This window comes from Homalodisca vitripennis, chromosome X, assembly GCF_021130785.1.
Source record: "Homalodisca vitripennis isolate AUS2020 chromosome X, UT_GWSS_2.1, whole genome shotgun sequence".
NCBI classification, from domain to species: Eukaryota; Metazoa; Arthropoda; class Insecta; order Hemiptera; family Cicadellidae; genus Homalodisca; species Homalodisca vitripennis.
Genome location: NC_060215.1, coordinates 66,370,306 through 66,395,421, shown reverse-complemented (window position 1 = coordinate 66,395,421; position 25,116 = coordinate 66,370,306). Strand labels below are relative to the sequence as shown.

At 34.9% G+C, this 25,116-nt stretch overlaps 1 protein-coding gene across 2 annotated transcripts in view; it reads right to left on the bottom strand.

Annotated features, from left to right (window-relative positions):
* Positions 1 to 542: 542 nt before the first annotated feature.
* Positions 543 to 25,116, bottom strand: part of LOC124369106 (ankyrin repeat, SAM and basic leucine zipper domain-containing protein 1-like) — a 48,451-nt gene continuing 23,877 nt past the window's right edge. The window contains exons 6-9 of one of the 2 annotated variants that reach the window (XM_046826854.1): positions 21,069 to 21,241; positions 19,885 to 20,091; positions 9,090 to 9,315; positions 543 to 721 (exon numbers count right to left, since the gene is read on the bottom strand). In XM_046826854.1, the coding sequence (XP_046682810.1) occupies positions 563 to 721; positions 9,090 to 9,315; positions 19,885 to 20,091; positions 21,069 to 21,241 (765 nt within the window). In that variant the 3' untranslated portion in view covers positions 543 to 562. The remainder of the gene's footprint in view (positions 722 to 9,089; positions 9,316 to 19,884; positions 20,092 to 21,068; positions 21,242 to 25,116) is intronic. The other variant, XM_046826855.1, reaches the window with a different exon arrangement.

Here is a 25,116-nt window from a genome sequence, read left to right as displayed (position 1 = left end):
CCTAGAACAGAAATTGGAAGCCCTGAAGCTGAGGTTTCTGTGAAAAAGTTCATGTATTTGTTGGTGGCCTGAAGGAAATCATAAAGGAGGGTAATTTAAATAGTACAAAGTTATTGAGCAAAAAACCACACAATTAACGGAAAGAATGTGGACATAAAAAACACTGTCTATGGATATTATTACCAGGTTAAAGAGAAGTCAAATGGTGGGGGTGGAGATAAGATAAGTGGAAGAGGCAATTTATCTGTTTAGTTTCCACTTGTTGTCTACTGATAACATGAGGTCTATAGCCATAGCGGCATCAACCACGCTGGAGTGAGCATAAGTAATGAAGCCAATTCCTTGTAATCTTTTAGTATTGGGATCCTTCATAACAACTATATGAATAATTTCCTCCCATTTCTAAAAGACGTTCTTTTAAGATTCATCAATAGTTCTATAGTCCAAACTTTCAATGAAGATCTTTCTCAGCTGTTCCGGCTCACAATAGCCAATTCTGCAGAAATGTATAAGATGTTGTGATAAAAGCCAGAACATGTGCATTTTATAGTTTATAACAGCTTTATTTACTAAAGATAGACAAAGTGAGGAATTTGCTATTGAAGAGTAGTATGACAACGGCCGCAGCAATGACACAACTAGAGACAGTCTTGACATAGTGTCTGTCTGTCTTCTGTTCCTTCACAGTGTCAGCCGGTATCACTTGGTCACAGCCTTCCAGCTGTATAAACAACATTTAAACCTAGTTAATATACTGCATTTCGTAACTTGATTGTTATTACCAGATTATTCTAGTTAGTTTTATTAGACTCTCTAGTATATCCTACAGTTATATGATAGTATATCTAATCTATGAATTAATAACTAGCACTTGTAATAAGATCATATTAAATGTGTGAATATATGTCTACATAATATGTATTCTGATACTTTTCATGATAAACACAAAAATAATGATGATTCCATAAAATCTCTAATTAAGTTTAAATGCTTCTGCTTTTTAAAGTTTTCCATGAAGAAAATATAAGTGTAATTTAAACTTTTACTATCATCAACTTATTGAGTTCCTTTTTAAAAATTGCATATAAATTTAGAAGTGCTGTTATTATTTGTAGTTAGTTGACAATGTTTTGTGGCTTATAAATAGTGGCGGTGATTTGTAAAAACAGATTGTATACTAGAATGAAAGTGTGTGTGTGTATGTATGTGTTTTTGTGTGTTCAGTAGTTAGTATAGTAAGCAAACATATCTAAAACAATGCTGCCATTTTGCCAAAACTCGTTACAGTAATTGCTTTTTAAGATTAGTTTTATCATAAATGCGTTCTTTTTACCTTTATACTGTAAATAGTTATTTTATTTGTTAACTTAGCAGTTATAAGTGCCTTAGATGAATATATATTTTTAGATGAGCCAAAGTTCAGTTTTTATGAACAAATATTTTTAATTTTTAACGTTCTTGTAATATGAATTCTTAAAACTACAATATTTATATTAATGTTTAAGTAAACATATTGTAGATTTATATTTTATATACTTTTGAATGTACCTATCTTATTAAGTCAATAAATAAAAAAATGTTTCATCAATGTATATTCCTCTAAATTTTTTCCTTACTTCCTAATAGGATGGAGCAGAAATAATTGCTTTTGGTTCAAATACTAAATGAAAATTTTACGCCTGTACAGGTATTTGTTAAGTATTTAAGTTAAGGTACTTTTAAAAATTGAGTATTCTAAAATTACTGAGCAGGTAAAAGTTATGATGGTCGACTGAAATCATAAATCAAGTTGTCATCTAAGTCACATTGTAGTTGCAAAAGTGAAAAAGACTATATCCTTATAGTCTGAGCCTCGCATATATTGTATTGCTCTAATAGCATCATATAGTATTGTGCATGAAGCTAATACCTTGTGGTTGGCAATTCAGCCTCGTATATTTATATATTTTATTATTTTTTGTTTGTATTGGGAGTTGGCTGTTAACCCCAGTCATGTTATTATATTAAGTGTTAGTAAGGAGTATGAAAATTTCTCCCAATCGAACTACCAAAGAAGAACTGGAGGTTCGGTAAGACTTTTATTTTCTCTCATAAAGGTTTGGATCACCTTTTAGTAACTGCTGAAGCTCTGTTATCAAGCCTCCATTTTGTTTTAACACATTCGAGTCTACGCTCGAGCCAGACGCGAGCGCCATTGTTTAAACCCCCAGCCGGCGCTCGAGCGTGACTCGAGCACAGCTTTACCGATTGATATACGGAGTTGCTCGAGTGATATTCGAGTGCCGTCTGCTGCATTAGAAAGCCAGCGTTAATGGTCAGTTCAGAACAATTCCGCTAGGCGCTACTACGTCATACCCGCTTGAGGCTTTTGTTTATCCACTGACGTGGCCTGGCGCGTCGTCAGTCTGTCTACGACAACAATAATTTTTTTAGCATTTGAAATTTTTTTGGCAATTAAAATAATTATTTGTAAATGTGTATATAGTAAATGCCTTTAAAAAAATTGAAATTACTTGTTTTATTTATTCAAAAGTTAGTTTTCAAGTAACACAAGACATGCGGGAGTTTTTTATTTTTCTTCAAAAAATGTAAGTTTTGAAATTTTTTAAAAATTAATTACATTTTATAGGAATACAGTTTTACATATCATTTTAAAGAGGAAAGATAGAACTTTCAAGAAAATATAATATCTTATACATAATATTTAACATTTTTCTAAAAACAAAATGTGAAAACCAATTAATTTATGCAGACCGGGTTATAAAAACAGCAAATAGCGAGCCAGACTCCAATGTGTTAAAGTGCAAATTTTCAAAAATCATGTCCTGGAGACTCTTTTGCAATTTGATATTTTAAGCTCATAAAGTTTCAACTGATAAAGTCTTAATGGGCTACTAGAGCAAGTCGGGTTGCTCTAGATTCAAACCGCTTTACTTTAATGTGAAATTCATTTAATTTTAATGCTGAAGCTTAGAGGAGTATTTGCGTTGAAAGTTGTATCTGCAAGGTTGGCCTTTAGTTTGTCCCCTCATCATTCACATTTCCAAATTTCTTTACAATCAGAATTACTCAATTTATTAAAATTTTTCTTTTAAATCATAACAACCTGCATATTGCTAAAGTCCTTAAGAGCTTATATGTTTTATTCAAGAGTATTTCACTCTTATTCCACATGTAAAACAAATGTATTTATGCATATTTTGTCATATTATTCAGAGATGTAGTAAATGGTAAGTCCACATAGTAAGATAGTTTAGTTTAAGTCTGGCTGCGGATGTATGATCTGGGTCTGTGGGCTCACACACATAACTATGTGATGTGGAAGCTTAATGCTTGTTGAATATTGAATTGATGATGAATGATGACATCACTATCTACATGTTGTAGTATGTTATGTCACCTCCGTAGTATTAATTTGTAATCTGAGTTGGAATACAGAACATTTCATAAAATTTTTGGAACAGTTTTCACATGATCTTGAAAAATTGTTTTTCTGATTTGATTATTGAGTGGTGTAGTAAGTAGACGTGTTTAAGTATTTGTTAAGTTGTCTGTGACTGAAGTGTAAATGATTTATACTCATTTAGTTGTTGCAAAATGTTGACTACTGGTTGTCAGTTCTTGCAAACAACAAAAACAATAAACTTAGTGAACTTCTCTCTTCATTCGATAAAAAAAAGAGAGCGAGAGAGAGAGAGTACCTACCTACAAGAATTACTGATAAAACAACAAAATATTAGACTGGATGTGTACAACTATCAACTCTCAACTCATCCAAACAACTGTAATCACATCAGGTCAAATACTAAAACCATTGAAAAGCTGCCCATGAAAAGCAAAATGAAAAGAAAAGGATATTCAAAAAATTAACACATCTGTTAAAATATAATTTATAGTACCAGAACCGGGATAGTGTACTTTTAACAGGTAATGTCCATCTGTCACCATAACAAGTGCCATGGAATCCTACAGGTTACACAAAGTAATACATGCCCACTAAGAACGACATAAAGAAAGCCTCAGGGAAAGAACCGGGGCATGACCAGGTTACATTGACCTTGCTAGTGCACAGGGTGGTATCATATTGTGTGTGGCAGGTGTACAGATATGGAGGGCCGGAATAAAATTAAATAGAGAAAATAATAAGCAAAATAAAATTACTTTATTTTAAACTTTGTTCTAAAACAGTTTGGAATATTTTTTAAGCTTACAAAATAGTTGATTGTTGTTTTGGGGAGATAATTGAGACAAGAGTGTAGTGTTGGCGACATGTGAAACAATACAGTAGAGTGGTGTGTTAAGTGTGCAAGTCTTATTGTCCTGTCTGCTTAACTATCACTATGACCGCTCCATTCTTCCAAGAAAATTGTCTTCTTAATGAAATATTAATTATGTTATAATTTGGCCTCATCCCCCTTAATATGATGATTTTCAGACCTGTGTGATCACCATGTCTTGGGTTGTTTACCATTTTTCCATGCTTAATTTAATGTTATAAGATTTTAAGTCTGAAGACGAGGGCAGATACCAGTTCTAGAAGTGTTGTGTTTCTGATATTGTAACATATCATCCATCATAAGTAATGGACTTTAAACAAATAAAATGTGTTTGTTAAAACTGATAGGATGCGGCAGTTCATAAGTTACAGGGGGCCTAGGCTGATGTTTGTAGATTGATTACACTTTTTGCCCACACTTGTTATTACAAGCGTTTTTAAGTATCCTTTAAAATTCTAAAGTTATTAAACTTCATCTCATAAAATGTTATAGGTTGGCAAAATTTGTTCTGTACAGGGCGGGAAAATAGTTAGCACTGGCTCTGAAAAGTTACACACAAAAATAGTACTTAGATACAGAATACTAGAAAATGCGTTTACCCAAGATCTAAAAAGAGAACAGTGTACAGGATGGGACTGAGAACAGTGTGGAGACAACTTTAAAGAAGAAAGAATATGACCTAAGAGTCTAAGACTGATGTTTCTGAAACAAGGTCAAATAGTGGCTAATCTAGAACAAGGTGACAATAAACCTAAGGCACTATGGCACGCAAACAAACACTAAACCAAATAAAAGTATCAAATGTAAACTACAAATTGCTAATGAAACAATGCAACTGTTTCCACAAAATTTTTCACCACAGTCACGGACAGAACACTCAGGGTAACAATATCAGCCTAGATTCTTCACAACAGGAAGAACAAGTACTTCCAACAGTAAATCGTGAATTCCAATTTAAACTAGTAATTCACAACAATATAAAATAAGAAAAAACCCATTATATATGCCTTTAAAATTGTTCAACAAAACCCTCCCCATGTCACTTGTCTTGAACAAAAACAAATGTTCAACGCTGTAAAGGATAAGTTTGTGAAGATGGCATATTACTCCTTTATTTATTTTAATTGTAATATTTGCGGTCAGTGCAAATTGTATATACAAAATGTGTTTGAGTTAGGTTGATATTGTATTTCTTGGACAATGCACTTGTACCATATACCTTGTACCTGTATATGTCATGTGCAAATAAATAATGACTAAATACCAAAATTTTCAAAGATCTCAAGAAGAAGTAACCATCACCTTGGCAGACACCAAAAAGAAATCACCTTAAAAGAAAAATGTCCCTGTTCTTCTGAAAGGAGCAAAAGTCTACCAATATTTGAGGGCTGTTCAAAAAGTATCATACCTTTTTTCCTCCCGCTTAAACGAACGAAGCACTGGCGGCCAAGCTTAGTGGACATGTGGAGGGAACTGTCATGTGCAGGCATGCACTTTTTATATCATGGACAAAGCTTCAGTCGTTGGCAGTCAGCCTTGTAGTATAGACCTCTCTATTGCTCAGCGGTTTTTATCAAGTTATAAAATGACAGAAAAACTTGAGCAACATTACTGCATTAAATTTTCCCAAAAGCTTCGCAATTCGCAAGTGGAAATAATTCGCAAGATTCAACAGGCTTTTGAGGAGTCTGCCATGAGCAGTACTTGAATAAAAGAGTGGTATAATCGATTAAAAAATGGTCAAACGTTTATGTAAAGTGAATCACATTCAGGCAGGTCATCGACAAGCCAGAATGAGAATGTTATTAAACAAATGCAAAATTTAGTCACAGAGGACTGTCGTCTTACAGTAATTCTGTGCGGCGTAAACAACCAAATCTGTAGGCAACAAAAACTTGGAGCTCCATCACGTCAATGCACCTGCCCACTCTGCACATCTAATTTAGAGATTTCTCGTTAAAAACACACCTCTGGTTCACCAAGCTCCGTACTCCCCCATCATGGCTCCCTGCGACCTCTGGCTATTTTCTAAGCTGAAAATGTCCCTGAAAGGAACTCAATTTCAAGAAAGAGAAAACATTAAACAGAATTCGATGGCTAAGCTTAACAGCATTCTAAAAGATGCCTTCCAGAAATGTTTTGAACAGTGGCAGAAGCACTGGGAGAAGTGTGTGCATCACTAAGGTGACAGTAGTGAAAGTATTGAAGAGGATTAGAAGTTTGTTGCTCTAGTTCAATAAATGCACCTTTAATTAACGAAAGTCTGATACTTTTTGAATAGCCCTTGTACGTTCATCTATAGGCCAATTTTCCTGATTCTGATCTGTTCCAGAATAATATAAAAAGTAGTACTTGACAAACTACTTCTTCATCTTGAAAAATAACTTATTCAAAAGTAAACAACAGTTATTCCTGAAAGGAAACTGCTATTGCTCTGATACAAATTGTAGAGGACATAAATAATGAACTAGGTAAAGGTAACTAACAAATGGTATAAATATTATAAGAAAATAATGCTAGCATAACACTTTTAGGCATGGAAATCAAAAATAGCACCAGACTTGCAGTAGTATGATAGATTCTAATCTGCCCTGATTAGTTCATATCCTCATAGAAGTATCACTTTCCATTCAAGATTCAATACGCAGTCACAGATCTGCCCAGGCAAATAGACATACACTAACACAACACTCACCACCTCAGTCTGTTTGGAAGAAAGCCATCATACTAGGAGGCTGCTTATTTGAACCACTTACCAAGCTATCTCAAGAATGAACCATTTTAAAGACTGAAGGAGAAACCAAGCTTTTGATTGCAAGAAATTCTCTTCTCAGGAATAAATTCCTTGACAATTAATCATGTTATAAAATTACTATCAAGCAATCAATCATCTTTTATTGAATTCAAACAATACACATTGCATTCCCAAACGTCATTTGATTATTATAATAGACTAAAACTCCTCTGTCTCCCTATTATTAAATTCATTCATGACTTCAATATAAATAAATATGATTTATGTCACATACAACATTATATCATGTAGACAATGTAAAATTGTTCCCAATTGATCTAAAATTTTCCATTCATGCTTTACATCTAAACTTCATTCATACATACAATTTAATATTCGTAAAGTCTCATTAATTTGAATATCTCCACTCCATTACCTAAGCCGGTCTCAACCATTCACAGGATCTTTCAATCATGTGTCAAAAATTGTTCTGTGCTGTAGAATGCTTTAGTGATAAGAATTGTTTTAAGGCAAGCTTCAAATGCATTTAGAAATTGTGAACTTTTATTAGAACTTGACAATTTGTGAATCGAGCACTAGCCTGTGAAGGCAAATGCTTGTGAACTACCATCCTGTACCTTCCAGTTTGATAATTGTCCTTGCCTTCTATTTCATTTGGAATTGAAAAATGTTTCCAATATATAGAGGCATGGTAGTGTCAACAGTTTTAAATTTCTAACAGTTAGTCTGTAGGACTCTCTCAATTAAAGTTTGGAAGTTGTTTGGTTTTTTTTTAAGAATGAAACACCTTGAAAATGTTGTGTTTTCCAACTACCCTTGAATACCAGTCTGTAGGATGAGTATGAGGAAATAATTCATAATATGGTGTCTTCAATACATGAGTTGGGCAATATTTAGAAAGTTGCCTCAAAACATATATGATGACTTTCAATTGCTTTTACTATCATATCGAAAACACGCACGAATGTGTCTGTTGTTGATTTTCCACTTCAGAAACCAAACTGGTTGTTTAATAGCAGATCTAAAAATCTCAATTTGAATTAGGAAAACCTTCTCAAAGATTTTGTAAAGGCCAGCAAAATTGAAATCGGACGGTAATTTTGTGTGGAGAGGGGGTCGTTCTTTTTTAAAATGTGAGTTCTTTTTGAAAATGCGAGTTCTTTTTGCTTTTTTATGGGAGGTTGAAAATTTTCCTAACTAAAAAGATTGGTTAGGTAGTTATTCAAGTGGAATTAACAAATTATTTGTACATTGCTTGAGGAGGGATACTGAAACATAAATCAAGTAGTTTGTCTTTATTTAGTTGGAAGTCTCTACTCTGGAAATTTCATCCTTTGTATTTGGAGCCAGAGCCATTAAATATGCTAGGGTCGAAAGTGATGGTGGCAGTGGCTGACTATGTAGTGTATACAGTCCTTCGTTATCTCCAACCGAGGAAAATATCCGTTTAACTTATCAGCGACTTTGAATGGATTGCTGATTTGTTTGACTATATATTGACACAATGTGCTGTTCTTTAAAATTATATCATTGAAGATCTTTGTCTATTGCCTAGTTATCAAAGACAAGTGATCTTCATTTTTATTAAAAACTGTATTCTTACTAGAGGTCAGTCACGACATTGTCGTTTTGAAGATCGTCTATTTTGGGAAAGAGAAAATGTATTAACATTTTATGATAACCTTTAGTATCATAATAATTATTTTGTATAGATAATACATAAGTAATTAATTTCAATAGTAATATTTTTCACATTGGTTTCTTTTTGTAAACAAAATGTGAATTCCTAAAACTTAATCACTAACCATTTTGTTTGAAAACAAAACATTTGTTTGTCAATTAAGTAATTTTTAGTTTTTAGTCTTCTTTTATTTGAGAGGGTCACAAAATTAGGGTTGTCATTTGAAAATTTTCAGTTGCCCTCAATTACCATTTTGTAAAGAAGCAGAAATAAAAATATATTTAAGAGCATAACCTCTAGAAGTGTAATTGACATACCTAAAACTTTTAATTTAATCATCTACAAAAAATGGGCCCTCATATCCTGTAATATTTACCTGTTTAGTATATTGGTGGAAGAAGTAAATTTCATCATAAAGAAGTTTGACACTTTGCAGAGCTTTGTCTGAGAGAGTGACAATCTCTGATATAACTGCATGTTTGTCCTCCAGCAGAGCAGCTGGGGGGTTTCCCTGCATGTGCAGCCGTATGTATGACATGCTTGTATAGAGACTCTCTAGATGCCTCACCATGTGGCCCAGCACTTCTCTAGCCTCAATAGCACTGTAAATAATAAAGAACCAAAATGGTATTGTTTAATAGTTTTATTAATGATTCAATTTAACAAAGCTGATCTCTGAACATCAGATTAGAACCTTAAAATGTAAATGGCACAACATAACTGGCACAAACTTCCTCCAATTCCTTTCAGAATACAAAAGAAATCCTAGAAATTGTTTCCCATTTCCACTGTAATCTACTAAATCAAGAATTTAGCAGCTCTAGTCTAGCCAGCAAGGTTTAGACATACACCAGCCTTGCCAAATTCTCTCTCACCATGATAGTGTTGAAATTACGAGGAAAATACATCCAGCTTTCTCAGCAAAAATATCTCTTTGACCTAAACCTAAAATTATTATTTATTGATTTTTTTTTAAATAATAGACATTTATTGTATAATATTCCACATTTAGATATAAATAACTTATCTAAATTATATTTAAGCTAATATAAAATAAGTTATGTAAAGGTTTACTCTTCCTCTGCATGTTACCACACCGTTCCTCACGTATGAGTATACTTGATTCCTTTTAAAAGTGAGCAGGTAAATTGGAATGGCCCCAGCCACCATGGGGGTAGTTGGTTTGGAGACAGTTCGGTAAGCATTCGTGATCCGGAGTGCCCCTTTTCTCTGTACTGCTGCTATCTGTCTGTAGCACTCTTGATGTAGTCCGTCTGTCCATACCTAAGACCTGTACAACAGCACAGAGCACATGACTGACATGAGCAGCCACTGCTTTGCCAATATTTTTCATCATTCAGCTCAAAAATGCGGTAACTACCACCACTTTATTTTCCACACCAAAGATCTAGTCCCAGAACATGTGGTATAAAGCGTCATGCCGAGATACTTCACAGCGCTCTTTTTCTCGAAAGTCTTCCTGTCCATCTGAACCTGGATAGCGATGTCAATCCTCTGTCTGGTGAGAAGTATGATCTCGGTAATCTCTGTCGCAAGAGTCAAACCATGCTCACCTATCCAGGCCAGCACTTGCAGCATGACTCAGTCGAGCAACCATTAAGCGTCGATAAAGGTCCTCTCAGTGATACTGTGGCAATGTCGTGGAAGCTCCCTTCAGGCATTTTCATTCTGAGGATCCCATCGTAGGCGATCTGTTCCCCAGGCTATATCACAGGCTGGAGCTGCGCAGTTCCTGCCGTGATCTGCCTCCGCGACCCATCGGCAGTCGTATAGGTCAACTGCCTATCCCTGAGATAGCTGTTAAGCATTTATGTAAATCTTATCAGCCCACCTGGCTGAGTTGAATGCCAGCTAACATGACCAGCCGGCACGCAGTGGTTCCCACGTTAAGCCGCCCCAGGCAACAAAAACCTGTACCACTGATTGTGGAGCAGCCTGCCTGAAAACCGTGTTGACCGTCAGAAAGGCCACAGCTCGCTTCGATTGCTTCAACATGCTTCGGCTTTAACAGTTGCTCGAGGAGCTCCTCTGCCGTGTCAAGCATACAGAGAGGTCCTTACGTCGATATAGTTCAGTATCTCCCTTGACTTTACTTATAAGGGCGTTGGATCTTTTATTGATGATCAGAGGTGCCTTCAAGCAGGTTTTATATTCAGCAGCAGCTGTGGACAGGTGATTGCTCACTTCAAAGCACGCCTCGCAATGGAAGTCTTTTGCAATGGCCTCAGAAACTATTCGTCCCTTCCACCTCAGGCCGAAGTACCTTCTGCAGTGCGATGTTCTCGTTCCGACAGTACACTGGAGCTCTACCGTGTCTTGGGGCCTCTCTCTTTTACGCATCGAGGCATCACAGCCTCTCACTAAAAGCTCCATCGTAGAGTTTACAGTGTCGCCGGTGTCCCTTGTCACCTCCAGGACAGCGCCCTTTCCCTGACGATAATCTTAGTCAGGTGTCTTCGTTTAGCCTGGTGACGTTTCAACCTTGATGTCATAGTGGTTATCCAGAATGGAACTCCTGATTCCTTGGCACTATACTGAAGGTGATGTACTGGTGATCAGACCCAACAAACTCCACCATCATCCTTCAGTCCGTTATTCTTCGGTAGAGGTTTTTTACTCCACAAAAGTTGTATCCAGGATGGTAAAGGCTGTCGGAATGTGGGAGTGTTCCCTCAATTCATTATAAGCAGACCCACCCATGCAGCCAATCTCCAGAATGCGGCAACTCCTAGTATCCATCACTTGCAATCTCAATTCGACTGCCTTTGCGTTAAAACCACTGCCGACAGTCAAATTTCCACATAGGGGGTGAAGTACATCCCCCAGATTGTCCTGGAAATCTGTCACACTTTCATTGGGTGTGAAATAGCAGCTGGTGAGAGTGACCTCCTCGCTACTCACCCAAACGGAGCCCCTGCAGTTACCATGACTCTAGTGTTCGACACCCAGATTTCAGCAGTGCCAAGGGTATAATCACAGAACCAGCACGGCCCGTCTCTGTCACTGTACTGCTTGATTATTATGACAATGTCGATATCATGTTCATGGAGGAGATTGTTCTCAACTTTAATACGGTGGAGATTTCCTAGGAGTAATATTTTAATCCTCTTACCCCTTTACTGGCCTTGTCCAGAACCCGTCGAAAGACAAAACAGTCCCTCTTGCCAAAGTGTTTCAGTTTTTGGGGTAATACGTTCAGCCCCAAGCAGAGACAACACCAGGCTTTCACCTAACAACCACTCCACCTGTGACCCACCTTCCCCATACTTAAACAGAGAAATTGATGCCTTATGTTGGGTCCTCTGCAGTCCACGTAGAGGTAGCTGAAACCGAAGCACCAGAAGCATTTCGCCACTTCCTACCTCTGACGATTCCTGCAGTTGATCAAACCGACTTTTATTCGGGCCGTTCTCAGATGCCTGTTGTGCACACCTGTTGAAATGTCTCTCAGTGAAGTGGCTGGAGGGGCACAAGGGCACGTGCCCCCTCCCCCCCAACATTGTAAAAAAGTATAAAACCAGTAGTTTTGTGGCTAAGAAACTCAAATAAAATAAGCCTCTGGTACTAAACCTAAATCTTTATCGTAAATAAATTAAATACATAAACTTAATCTACACATAGTACAAGTCATTTGAAGTGCAAGAATGAAGTGACTCGCCCGCTTTTTTATTTTTTGACTTGGCGAAGGTTAGTCATCCTGTACACTCCACTGCCAATGTGAATGTGACCATGACAACAGAGCTGTGTTGCAAGGCAAACTAACCCTTCCCCATCGCCGACCCGCATAACTATCCAACCAGTTGACTTTCGAAACAACAGTCAGTTCAGTTCGGTATCACCTGTCATGCCCATGTCATTAATATTTAGTATATGCTAACGCGACGAAATTTGTCGGATTTGATGAAGTTTAAGTTGTTAATTTTAACTGCTATTGTGCGTTACCATGTCAAAACAATCCTCTGTGCTATCATTTTTCAAAAAGTGTGTTAAGTCAAGTGCAAGTGTAAAAGAAGATACTCATTTAATCGGAAGTAACCCTGGTGACAGTGTTGACAATGAATCAGCATCTTGTTCACACAAATATCCTGATGTTCGATTTGAGGGGTAGAGTAAAGATCCTTCTTTGGGTGAACAATCTGCAGATATTTCTAAAGGTATGTTTCAGCTTGTTGATTGCTTCAAGCTAAGCAAAGTTCAATCTAAATCGATACAATTCAAATAAGGAATTTTCCTGGGTTGACTATAGCCCTATTGCGGATGCTGCATTTTGTTATTCATGCAGATTATTTTGTCACCGTTAGACTGGGTATGGGGAGGAGTCATTTACCAAATTGGATATGAACAGTTGGAAGAAGGTACTTAAAAAATTCAGAAAACATGAAAAAAAGTGAAATGCACCTTAAGGCAAATCAGTTTCTAAATGAATAAAAAAAATCAGGAATTAATGTAGCAGATGTGCTATCCTCAGCTTATAGCAAAAAGGTTCAGACGAATAGGAAATATTTAAAATTTATAATTGAAACAATCCTATTCCTTGGACAGGATCTTGCTTCAGAGGACACGATGAAAGTCTTAATTCATTCAATAGGAGAGATTTTTAGAACTGCTTGAAATAAGATCAAAACACATGGATGGAGAAATGCAAACTTTAATGAAATTAGCAGTTTATTTATACTAAAGTGCCCAGGTACAAAATGAGATAACAGAATACATAAAATATTAAATGCTTCATGAAATTGTGCCAGAAGTGACAGAGATTTAGCCTACTCAATACTTTGTAATGACACTACAGACATTTCATCCCGTGAATAACTAAGCATTTGCATTCGGAATATGTTTAAAGTAGACGAGAATATTGAAATAAAAGAAAGGATTTTGGGCTTTGTGGGTGTTGCAGATACTACTGGTGAAAATTTGCATCATACTATTAAAACGTATCTGCAGCAGTTGGGCATAGTCATAAACCAAATGCATAACGAGGCATATGACGGCGCTAGTAATATGAGCGGAAAATTTAAAGGTATAGCTGCTAGGTTTCAAGAAGAAGAGCCTAAAGCTTTGTACACTCACTGCCATGCCCATTTACTTGATCTGGCTGTTATAAGATTTTGTAAAGAAATAAGATAGCGTTGGAATTGCTTATCCACTGTAAATAATCTATACAATATAATTAATACATCATCCAGCAGATTTTCTATTTTTGAATCATTGTGTAAGCAAAGCGGAGAAACAAAACTGAAAAGATTGGTCAGATTGTCTTGAACTAGATAGACTGTTGTTTGGTACAAGGCTATTAATGCTATTTTTGATCAACTTCTGGAAGTGTACGAATCTTTGAAGGTTATTGCAAATGACACAAAAAATAGTAAAATTGTAGAAGAAGCAGATGGTCTAGCGAAACAAATCAGCACCTTCGAATTTGTTTTCAGTCTAAAACTATTGCGCAATGTTTTGAGCCAGACCGATGTCCTCTCCACAGAGTGAATCTCTGGATATTTCTAAGGTTTTTGCAAAAGTTGAATCAGTCATTGGCTGTTTAAAGCTGGGTAGAAATGACGATGGATTTAGTTGGGCGTGGAATGAAGCAGAAGAGCAGAGCAACAAACATGGCATGAAAGGTTTGCTGAAAGACTGCAGCTCCCATTCCCTCGCAAACGAAGATTCCGAAAAAACTTGATTCTGTGACTGCTCAGAGGCTTCATTGCAACAATCACCTGAACAAATATTCAAGATCGACATTTACTTTGCTGGTCTCGACACAGTAATTGCAAACCTGCAATCTTATTTTTCTGAGAACGACTATAGCAATATCAATAACATTGCCCAATTACTATTAGATTGGAATAACATTGACAGCAGATGTGCTATGAACATCCAGAAATTCTATAACTTGTCTGTAAGCTTCTCTACACAACTCAAGTTCTTTCACTGTTAAACAAAGAATCATTTTATGATTTGAGAATAACTTTCCAAAAGTTAACTGATTTTTTATTCAGAATTACATTTAGAAAAATGCACTGGATGTTTGGAAACTGTAGAAATATCACTTTCTTGGCACATCACAAAAGCAAGCACCGAAATATCATTCTCTACTACAAAGATGGAAAATATATAATTAAAAGGAGGCTTATGCTCGATTAAATAAAACTTTAACTTTGTGTTCCCTACACAAATTGTTCAGCTTATAATAATTATTTATTACTTTTTCCTTGTAAAACATTGTAACTAATCATGTACAAAATAAACTTTAAAAAGTTGCTCTGTGTGATTTATTTACAGTTATTTAGTATATTATTGTTTGGATTCACGTTAATATCTTAAGATTGTGACTTGCGGAAAATACAATGCTCTGACTTTAACTGAAAAGAAAACAGAATGTTTTCTCAGGATAATTATTGTTTTTAGATACTAAATAATAAACTCTTAATAAATTAATTTATGCAGTGTATTTTCATACTATATGTTAGGTTTTCATATTTATTTATACTAATTAATTTAATTTACATATTAATATATTTTCTTACTGATAACCAAAATTGTGTATTTTATTTAGAATTGCTCATTGTCCACCATTGTTTGATACCATGTTAGTCATAAAGGAATCTTTTCATTGTATCTTTGTACACACACACACACACACACACACACACACACACACACACACACACACACACACACACACACACACACACACATGTATCCCAAATTATAGTGGTCTGACTCTGACGTAGAATAAGGTGACTTGTGTCGACCAATCACAGGCGTCCCTCTCCAGGACGCGGACGAGAAAAGCCCCCAGAGGCATCTCAGGCAGTTCTTTAACAGACTCCGTAACGCTCGGTCGTACGTTAAAACCAGCATTAACTTAGTTTGGGCCGTGCCCCCTTTTCCTTGTTGTTGTGAACCTTTGAGCCGTTCTATGGCAATTAGAAGCCTTGCCACTTCATCGTGTAATTGTCGTCAACCCCTTGCCGGACTTTATCTTTTTAACGAGCCAAAAGTAACTTTGTCCCTGTGGAACATCAGCGTTCGTGAGTGAACCGAGGATAGTGTCTAGTGAATGTGGAATATTCATACATCAACAAGAACTCCAACAGTGCAACATTCCTTGGAAGCAACCCAGGTCGAACTGCAATCAACTCAACTTCATTTGTGTCAAAGTATCAGACAATGGACGGTGCAAGGTAACAGTGCTTCATTATCCTTATGGTCCTTCGTAATTAGAGACAACTTTCTCCTCAATCAAGATTGTTAAAAGCTTCAACTAATTTCGGACATTATTTTGGACATTTTAATAGAAACGAAAACCATTTTAACTCTTTGTATTCATGATTTAACTGTGTGCTTTTGTCTAATAGTATGTTCTTTGATCTTATTCCGTATTTTTATTTTTCCCCATTTGAACTAACAATTATTCTTAGAAGCTCAACAGTAATTTTAAAATATTAAAAATGAACCTCAATCTTGTAAATCAAAGTATAGGCTCCATTTGCTCAGTTATCGAAGTGTAGAACTTTAATAGTTATTAAAACCTCAACCACTATACATTTTTATTGGTCCTTCAAACACTATAATAAGAATAACTTTCTTTTAACCGATCAATAATCATAAAAGTAAAAAAGTAATGCACACCTCAGTACAGATTTTTATAATGCAACTGCAATGGAAAAACCCTAACACCAGGTTTATGCATAAAACATATTGAGGAAGGAAGTAATAATAGATTTTCCCTTCAACTCAGTTGATGAAATGTTAAAAATAAAAACTTAATCGTATGGTTGTATACACCTTTAAGGGCATTCAGTAGAAGTAATTAATAGACTTTTGTATCTCTGCTAAATGAATGGAACGCGCTACGCCTATGCTTATAATGAGGGGGTATGGTGAACGGGCATGGCCTTATGAAGAAGTTGATCATTTGTTTAACGATACATTTCCCAACAGACCACCGATATCGAAGTCTACTGTATTTAAAACAGTACAACGTTTTGAGGAGACTGGCAGTGTTAAAGATTGTCCAAGACGCAGTAGATCTTTATCTGCTACTAATGGAGATAAATCTTTAGAAGTGGTGGCATGTGACTAGAGGATTGTCCTAAAATAAACACTGATCCTTGCCTCTGGGGGAATATAGTAATGATTTCTGTTGGGATCACCTCGTGCATGTTGTTTTACCACCATCAGAAAATCTGTTTCACAACTAATATTAAATAAATCTACCGTCGCAAACATTTGTCGAAGAGCCTACGTCATCCATAAGAAATGCTGCTTCTTATCACGATGTAAGTCCTTATTCAGTTCTGAAAGTGTTAAGAAACTTAAAGAAAATCACCTGTATAAGGTTAAACTAGTCCAGGAGCTATTAGAGGACAATTTTGACCGATGACTTGAATTCTGTGAATTAATGATGACTAAGTGTGACCAATCATCTCACATTTTTAGCTAATGTTGTATTTTTACAAATCATCTTTACCCTTATTGGACAAGTAAATAGGCAGAACTGTCGCTTTTGAGTAATGAAAACCCTAATTGGATGAGGGAGAGAAACAGAGACCTAAGAAAGTTAATGTTTTGGCTGGGATTGTTGACTCCTATATTGTTGTGCCTTTCATAATTAATGGAACGTTGAATGGGGATTCTTATCAATTACTGTTGATCAGTTCCATTTTACCAGCATTACGAGCTTTCATGGACAACATTTCAATAGGCTATGGTTTCAACATGGTGCACCACCTCCGTTGGATAGGGTGTAGGAGAGGAAATAGAGTGGCCACCTAAATCGCTTGATCTAAACCTTCTAGATTATTTATGGGGATATTAAAAACAACAAGTTTATAAAGCCTGACAATATAGACAGCTAACACAGTGAATCATGGAAGAGGCTCAACGAATACCTCCCGGTGTATTACAAAATGTTGTTAAAGGATAGGATTTTACAACAGGGTAGCAAACTGTCAAACAACACATGGGCAGCACTTTGAAGACTTGTTGTAATTGTAAGTAATTGTACAATTAGTACTTTCTGTTGCTTTATCTTTAGTTACTTGTTATTCTTAGTTACTGTTGTAGTTATAAAGGATGTTTCCTACATACAATTATTTGTTGTTACTTGTTTTTTTGTACATACCACCATTTCTAATTCAATCAACCTTTTCAGATGCAGTTTGTGGCGTTCATATCTACTAACTGAGCTTTTTAAACTAAGTAATACACTAGGGGGGAAAAAACAATGGTTTGATTTACTTTAATATTAACAAAATTGCGACTGCTGAAAATTTTTAAAGTCAAATAAAAAAAATCACTATAGTTATAAATAATGTATAAGATACCAACTATTTAGTAACATTTAAAACAATTCTAACGCTACATTATGCGACAAAATCTGTCAACGCATAAGCGAGCATGATCACTTTATAGGTATGCTTGCACAAACCGGAATCAACAAAGATTTTATCAGTAGAAGGTATCAGCTGTTTTGAATCAGTCATAAAAATATTACAATATATTAACTATTTTTCAATTTTTATACAAATTCAACAGTACTTTTCTTAATGAAATCCGTCAACGTACCACATTATAGGTACCCTTGCACAAACCAGAAGCAAGAAATAGCTAAATTCTTCTTAACTGTGACATGTTTGTTGCTTAAGAAAGTACTGTTGAAATTGTTGCAAAAATTAAAAAAATAGTTAAGATCATGCTATAATAACTGATGCAAAACAGCTGATACATTTAAACTGATAAAATAATTTTTGCTTTCGGATCGTGCAAGCATACCTATAATATGATTTTTTTAAATTTGTCTCTTATTTATTGCTACATATGTGTAAAGTTTGATAGCTGTAACTTTACGAGTTCTAGAAATATTAATCTTTTAATACAAAATACAAAATGGCGGAGGCTAAATAAGATGTTTTTCAACCTATGTTTACATGACTTTTTTCCTTGAAATTATATATACAGGGAGTTTGCAAAAGGGTGTCAAAAACTTCTGTGGCTGATAGTACTCATAATTTCATAAAAACACCTGTAAACATAGGCCAAGAAATGTGTTGTTTAGCTGCTAGCCTCCATTTTGTATTTTTTATAACAACACCAACAGTACTTTTTCCAACGAAATTCATCAACACATAAGCGAAAATGATATTTTTAGATAAATTCTTGTACTAACTGGGGACAACAAAGATTATGTCAGTTTAAAGGTGTATGCTGTTTTGCATCATTTAGAAAAAATGTACAAAATGCTAACTATTTTGCAATTTTTATAACAATTCCAAAGATACTTAAACCTCTCAACTGTAACTAGTTTGTTGCTCTCGGCTTGTGCAAGTGGTCATGCTAGCTAATGCGTTGACGGATTTCATTGAATAATGTTCTAGCCTCTTTGAAAGCGACCTGTGCGAAGATTTCTTGTGCATAGGGGGAGGGAGGAGCAGGAGCTCGACCATGCCTACCACTACCCCCTCTTTCACTGCTCGATCTATTTCCTTTACAAGACACAAGTGGGAACCGAGTGCTTTATTTCCTGCGTTGGTGTTTTTGGAGTATCACGCTATGTTTTTTATTCTCATTGTTACGGAATAACAAATATTATTATTTATGTTAAGAATAGTCTATTGCATCTATTTAATATGTTAGTATAATTAAGAAGTATTTTAACCAATGTTTATTGTTAACAGCCGTTGCTATTATTACTGGGTTTGTAAAACAGCTGTTTTGTAACATATACCCTACGAGTGGTAAAGTGGCGACTGAGGAGTGGTTGGTAAGGAATGTGAAATGAAATGAAATGAAAAATGACTTTATTAGAGGCGAAGTTAGGACTATAAAGTCCTCTCTACCACTTAACCTCAATGTGGAGGTAGAAGTGATTCTGCGCTTCTTCTCCCTCTCCACATCTCTCTCTAACTCCCCCCCCCCTGCACTGTTCACTTAACAGGTCGCTTTCAAAGTGGCTCATCTATAGTTTTAGATATATTAATTTTTGAAGCCACATCAGTTTTTTCACACCTTTTTGTGAACACATTGTATATATTACATATATGTGCACACTAGTTCAGTCATGCCATTGTGAATGAGATTTCAGTAAACTAAATATATGAATAGATAGGAGCCTAATTTTGAGTTATTTCTTGTTGTTTAGATCTTACCTGTAAGGAATATTCTTCCAGCTTGTCTCTACTGATTTATATTTATACTTAGAGTTTTTTGGGAACTTGTTTGTTAATAATGAGTTTTGGAAACATCCATTAAGTGAAGAAGCAACTTTCAAGATCATTTCTTCATGTGGTTTCAGCAGTTCCAGGTTGTTCTCAAATTCCATGCCATTAAACAGTGTTTTATAACGGTTTCCACACCTATAACAATCAATATAACAGGAATCGTTGATTGGATTGAAAAGAAAATTTATCTCAAGGGCAGTAAATACATTTTTAGTTTGTAATCATCTGGAAAGAAAATTCTTTCAATCTTACAGGATTACTTAAAATAATTCTTTTAATTTTCACATTTTCATATCTTTTAAAATTACTTGCAACCAACAAATATTAAATTTAATTTCGTTCATTATATAACATCTTTATTCATTTTTGTACATACCACTTTAAATGAGGTCAAGAATTAAAATTATTTTTATACAAACTACCAAGTATTAATTGACATGCTTTGTTTTATCACAATTCTGAATTAAATAAGAAAAATCATTGTAATTAGTGTTAAAAAAAACATTATACAAAAACAACATTAATCAGCCTTACAAGGCTGAAGAAAAATCTTTGCCAAGGACTTATTAATTCGTCATGGGAGTTTGTCTGACGACCACAGTCAATAATTTGACTCCCAAGGGCTGATTAAATTCTCATTGCAGTTTGTCTTAAGTCCACATTCAATAATTTGACTGCCAAGGGCCGATAAATTCGTCATGGCAGTTTGAGTGAAGACAACCAGAGACCAATATAATCAGTATTCAAAAGTCAGTTTTATATAAAAAAACTTATCAAACTAGTATCTTGCAATAATTGCCAGGTGCTAAATGCGATGACTTGTGGTTTAGCACCTTAATCTTAAAGATAATTGACAAAACTTTTGAATAGTCTCTGGTGAATAAAGGGTTAATGAATGAGCAAATTAAATTTTGAACTAAACAACATTTGAACATATTTTTTACTTGATTTGTATAAATAATATTCAACTGCACTGCTATGGTGAAACATATTAATGTTTTGTAAGCTTAAACAATATTGGTTTTTAAGTATACCGTCCACCTTTGTGTACCTGTGTTGTATACACTTACTTTTGTGAAATAATGTTCCTGATATAAATGTTTCATACTGACCTGCCGTTGTTATTTACTGCAGTTGCAGACAATTCTTCCAGTATCACTTGCAACATAGAATCTGCATTTTTCTCAAACTCATACTTCTGTTTGAAACCTGATGAATCATAATTCACTTGTTCTGATTGTGAATATTCTATTATAGGTTGTTTTCTTTTCAAAATCTCAACAATCTGTTTAAAACATAAAAGAATATGCTCTGAGACATTAAATAAATATTATATTTTCGGGAATAGAAACACTCATTCAGATATGACATATATACCACTAAACTGGTTAGGAGTCAGTTTTGAGATTTAGTGTTTGAATTATTATAAATGCAAGAGATTAGGCGCTAATATATTATTTTATTTTTTGTCATAAACTTATGGGAGTCGTCTTGTTTTAAAGATATAATTAAAACACATCCAAATGGTCTTTAGTTTTTCTTCTAAGGTTTATAAAATTTTAAGTTTAAACAATGAAGTACAAAAATGTTTGAGATGTTTTCTTCAACAACCAATAAAAATTAAAAAAGCGTTTGGATTGTACACATAAAATGACACATCTCCCATAATTCTACAAACAGTAATAAGGGATTACAAATGTTTAAAGTTTAACATTGTAATTATGCAGCTAAAATTAATGAGGCTGCTAGTAGAGCAAACTCTTAACATTCTAAACCTAGATACAAACTGAATATAGATCTTATATACAACCCACCTATCAATAAAAAAATAAATAAAATGATGTCCTGTTTGACCACTTGATTGCTTGAAGTCAGGCTATGGTGTGTACTCCACACAAACCACACAAAAGGTTCTCCTCAGTTCGTAACCCCAACTTTGTAAAAGCTTTGTTTCAGGAAATATGAAGATTTCCTAGATGAGTGTGAGAAAATACTGTGTATTTGTAGTTGGAAATTATTTGTAACACAAATTGCTATGTCCCAGCTGTGGTAGCAACTGACAAAATTAAAAATTACCTTCTAATAGCCGCCATAGCAGTGACATTAAATAGTAGTCTGGAGTTAAATATTTACAATTTAACACTGATGGTTTAAGCAAAGTTAAAAATTATTGTAGCGGAACAATCCTCTTAAGTTAGAGTTTATACACCTGCATTACAATATATTGAGGATATAGAGAGCACAGTAAAATTTAGTGCATCAGATTATAGATTTGCAGATGTTATCAGTCATAGGGGTTATGGTATAGCAACATACGTAAAGCAAGAAATCGACAATGTATCAGTTTTTTTACAAAAGGTGTACTTCACATTATATATGTTCAAAGTCATGAAACAAAAGCAAAGCATGAAAAATTAATCATGTTCTTTACTCTTACAATAAGGAATTATGATCATTTCACAAGGCTGATCCTTCCTTCTCCTAGGATATGAATTAGACTTCAGGTAGAAGTGTACACCACCAGGCTGGAGCCAACAATAAAAGGATGTATACAATGAAATTAATAGCAATTCACACTTTGGCACAACTACTTGATCTATTTGATATCTTTTATGAAGCTAGAAAAATAAAATGACAACTTCACTTGCAACAGCCTAGAAGGCTCCATCTTTAACTTCTATCATGTACTATGGATACACTCATAATTCTGTGAAATATCTACTGAGTTTATGCAAATCAATTTATCTTAATGAGATGAAAAGAATCAATGGGTCATTTACAGTAAAGGAGCTTGATTTGGCTATTTTTGCTAACCAGGGATCCCGGTTTGAATATCTTCCCTGATTTTCTATAACATAGTGGTATTAATATTTGGAGGTAACTGGCATTTCACTGTCATTTATGCCATATTCTAAAGTGGTGAATAACTAACAGCTTTCAAAAGATCTAAAATCAGTGCAGTATCAAAACCAGGAAGAAACCAGAGCAGTTGTCATGGGTAAATAGAATTCTTGGAAAGCTACTTCTGTCTACCAAATAATGTAAATTATTGTTGTTTATATGCTCTTGCAGGGGGGATGGTGGTATGCCTCTATTGTCAGTAAGGCAGCTCTAAACTGGTAGCTAAAGAAGTTAGACTTGGCTCTACGAAGAAGGGAGATAATGTTTTGTTTCGTTAACCATTGACATAAATGGATGGTCTGATGCCAAACTGAACCAACTCCAATTTCAATGTTTTTCCGGTATTGTCATTTCTTACTTTATAAAATACAATACATTCACATGCCAGAGAGAACCATATTAAACAGCTGAGTTTGTGAGGGAAATTTTATTTTTCCTGTTTTACCATACGGGGAATTTTGATTTTGTTTGTGTGGCAGACTGAACTAACTCCTGAAAAACATGGCTGACGCATTAGAGTTGGTTCATGGTGCATCCTCTTCTTTAATAAATAGTGAGTTAAACTCCAGTTTTATCCGACTTATTTGAAGATTCTGGCGACGAGTACATCCCACCTCAACATGCTGAAGATAGTAGTGAAGGTAATATTTCACATTTACTAATTATCTAAGGTCATTTCAATTATATGCAATAGGTTAGTGTACATTAGCATTTCATCTTATGCCAAAGTGAACTAACTATTCCCTCCATAATATCAGCTGTTGTGGTTGTGTTTTTTGTAACATATTAATGTTGTAGCCTTTCAATAGTGTTGTTAACAGATATCTGCAATGCACGATATACTATCTGTTGTCATAACTGGGATTTTGGAGTTAGTTTCACTCTGGCATACAGTGTTCAGATATTTAAATGATGTTAGTTCATTCTGGCAGACGAGATTGTAAAAATGCTGATTGTTTGTTTGCCCCTGGATTTTTATAAAGCTTATAGACAATGATAATAGATTAATTAATTCATTTTTTAATAAAACAAACCTTATTTTGTTTTTTGTGTGTGTATATATTGGTACATTATTACTACAGTAATCCTTTTACCACCATACTTTAATAAAATAGGACTATTTTATATTGTTGGCTTTGTACATGCTTTATATTGGCATTAATGTTGCAGATGATGTCCCATGTGGTTCTAAGCAAAAAAGGAAGAAGAAGAAGAAGAAGGATGGAAAAGATGTTGGGGCAGATGGATCAGAAATGAGACAGGAAACACTCGTAGCAACAGAAGAAAACCCACCCGAGAAGAAGAGAAGAAAGAGAAACTACGGAGATCCAGCTAAGTGGAAAAAAAAATATTAGAAAGATAAATCGAAACTCAGGAAAAAGCTTATGAGAGTACTAGTGGTATTCCTGTTGCAAGTAAAATATTTGAACCGTTTTGACTGTAAATGTAGAATGAAATGCGCTGAAAAAGTTAATATTGATGAAAGGAAAAAGTTTTTTTGATCTCTTTTGGAATTCAGGGGTCATTTGATACACAGACTGCTATTATTGGTAGGTCTGTTAAAGTTCGAAATGCTTTTGAAAAAAAGGGTTCTGATGATTCAAAGAGAGAATTCTCCTCGTTACTATTATTTGCCATGTCAAAATATTGATGTCAGGATTTGTAAAAGTATGTTTTATAAAAACACTTAAAATAGATAGCGCGAAGATTCATCGCTCACTGATGAAAGTTAGTCGTGGTGAGGTTGTAGACAAAAGAGGTAAACATACGCCTCATAACAAACTATCAGATGAACGAATTAACTCTGTTAAAAATCATATATCATCTTTTCCTGCCTACACTAGCCATTACAGTCGCAAAGATAATCCAAACAAAAAGTATTTAGGGGCTGAATTAAAATTTAAGTCTAATGTATAGGTTATATGCCCAAAAAATGGAAGCTGATAATGTTAAAGATCAGACTGTGTCTCAGTCAATGTATGAAAAAATCTTTTTACAAAGACTTCAATTTAGGTTTTAAGACACCTCATAAGGACACCTGTAAAGTGTGCGATTCAATATAATGTCCAGAAGAAAGCGATTGAGAGTGAACTAGACTCTGCAGAAAAAAAATTGAAACTCAATCAAGTGTTGGCCAATACTGAGCTTCACCATAGAAAAGTAAATGCAGCAAGAGTTGAAATGAAGCGGGACATGCAATTTGCTAAAACGGCGAATGCACCGTTTTAACTTTTGATTTACAGAAGACATTCTCATTGC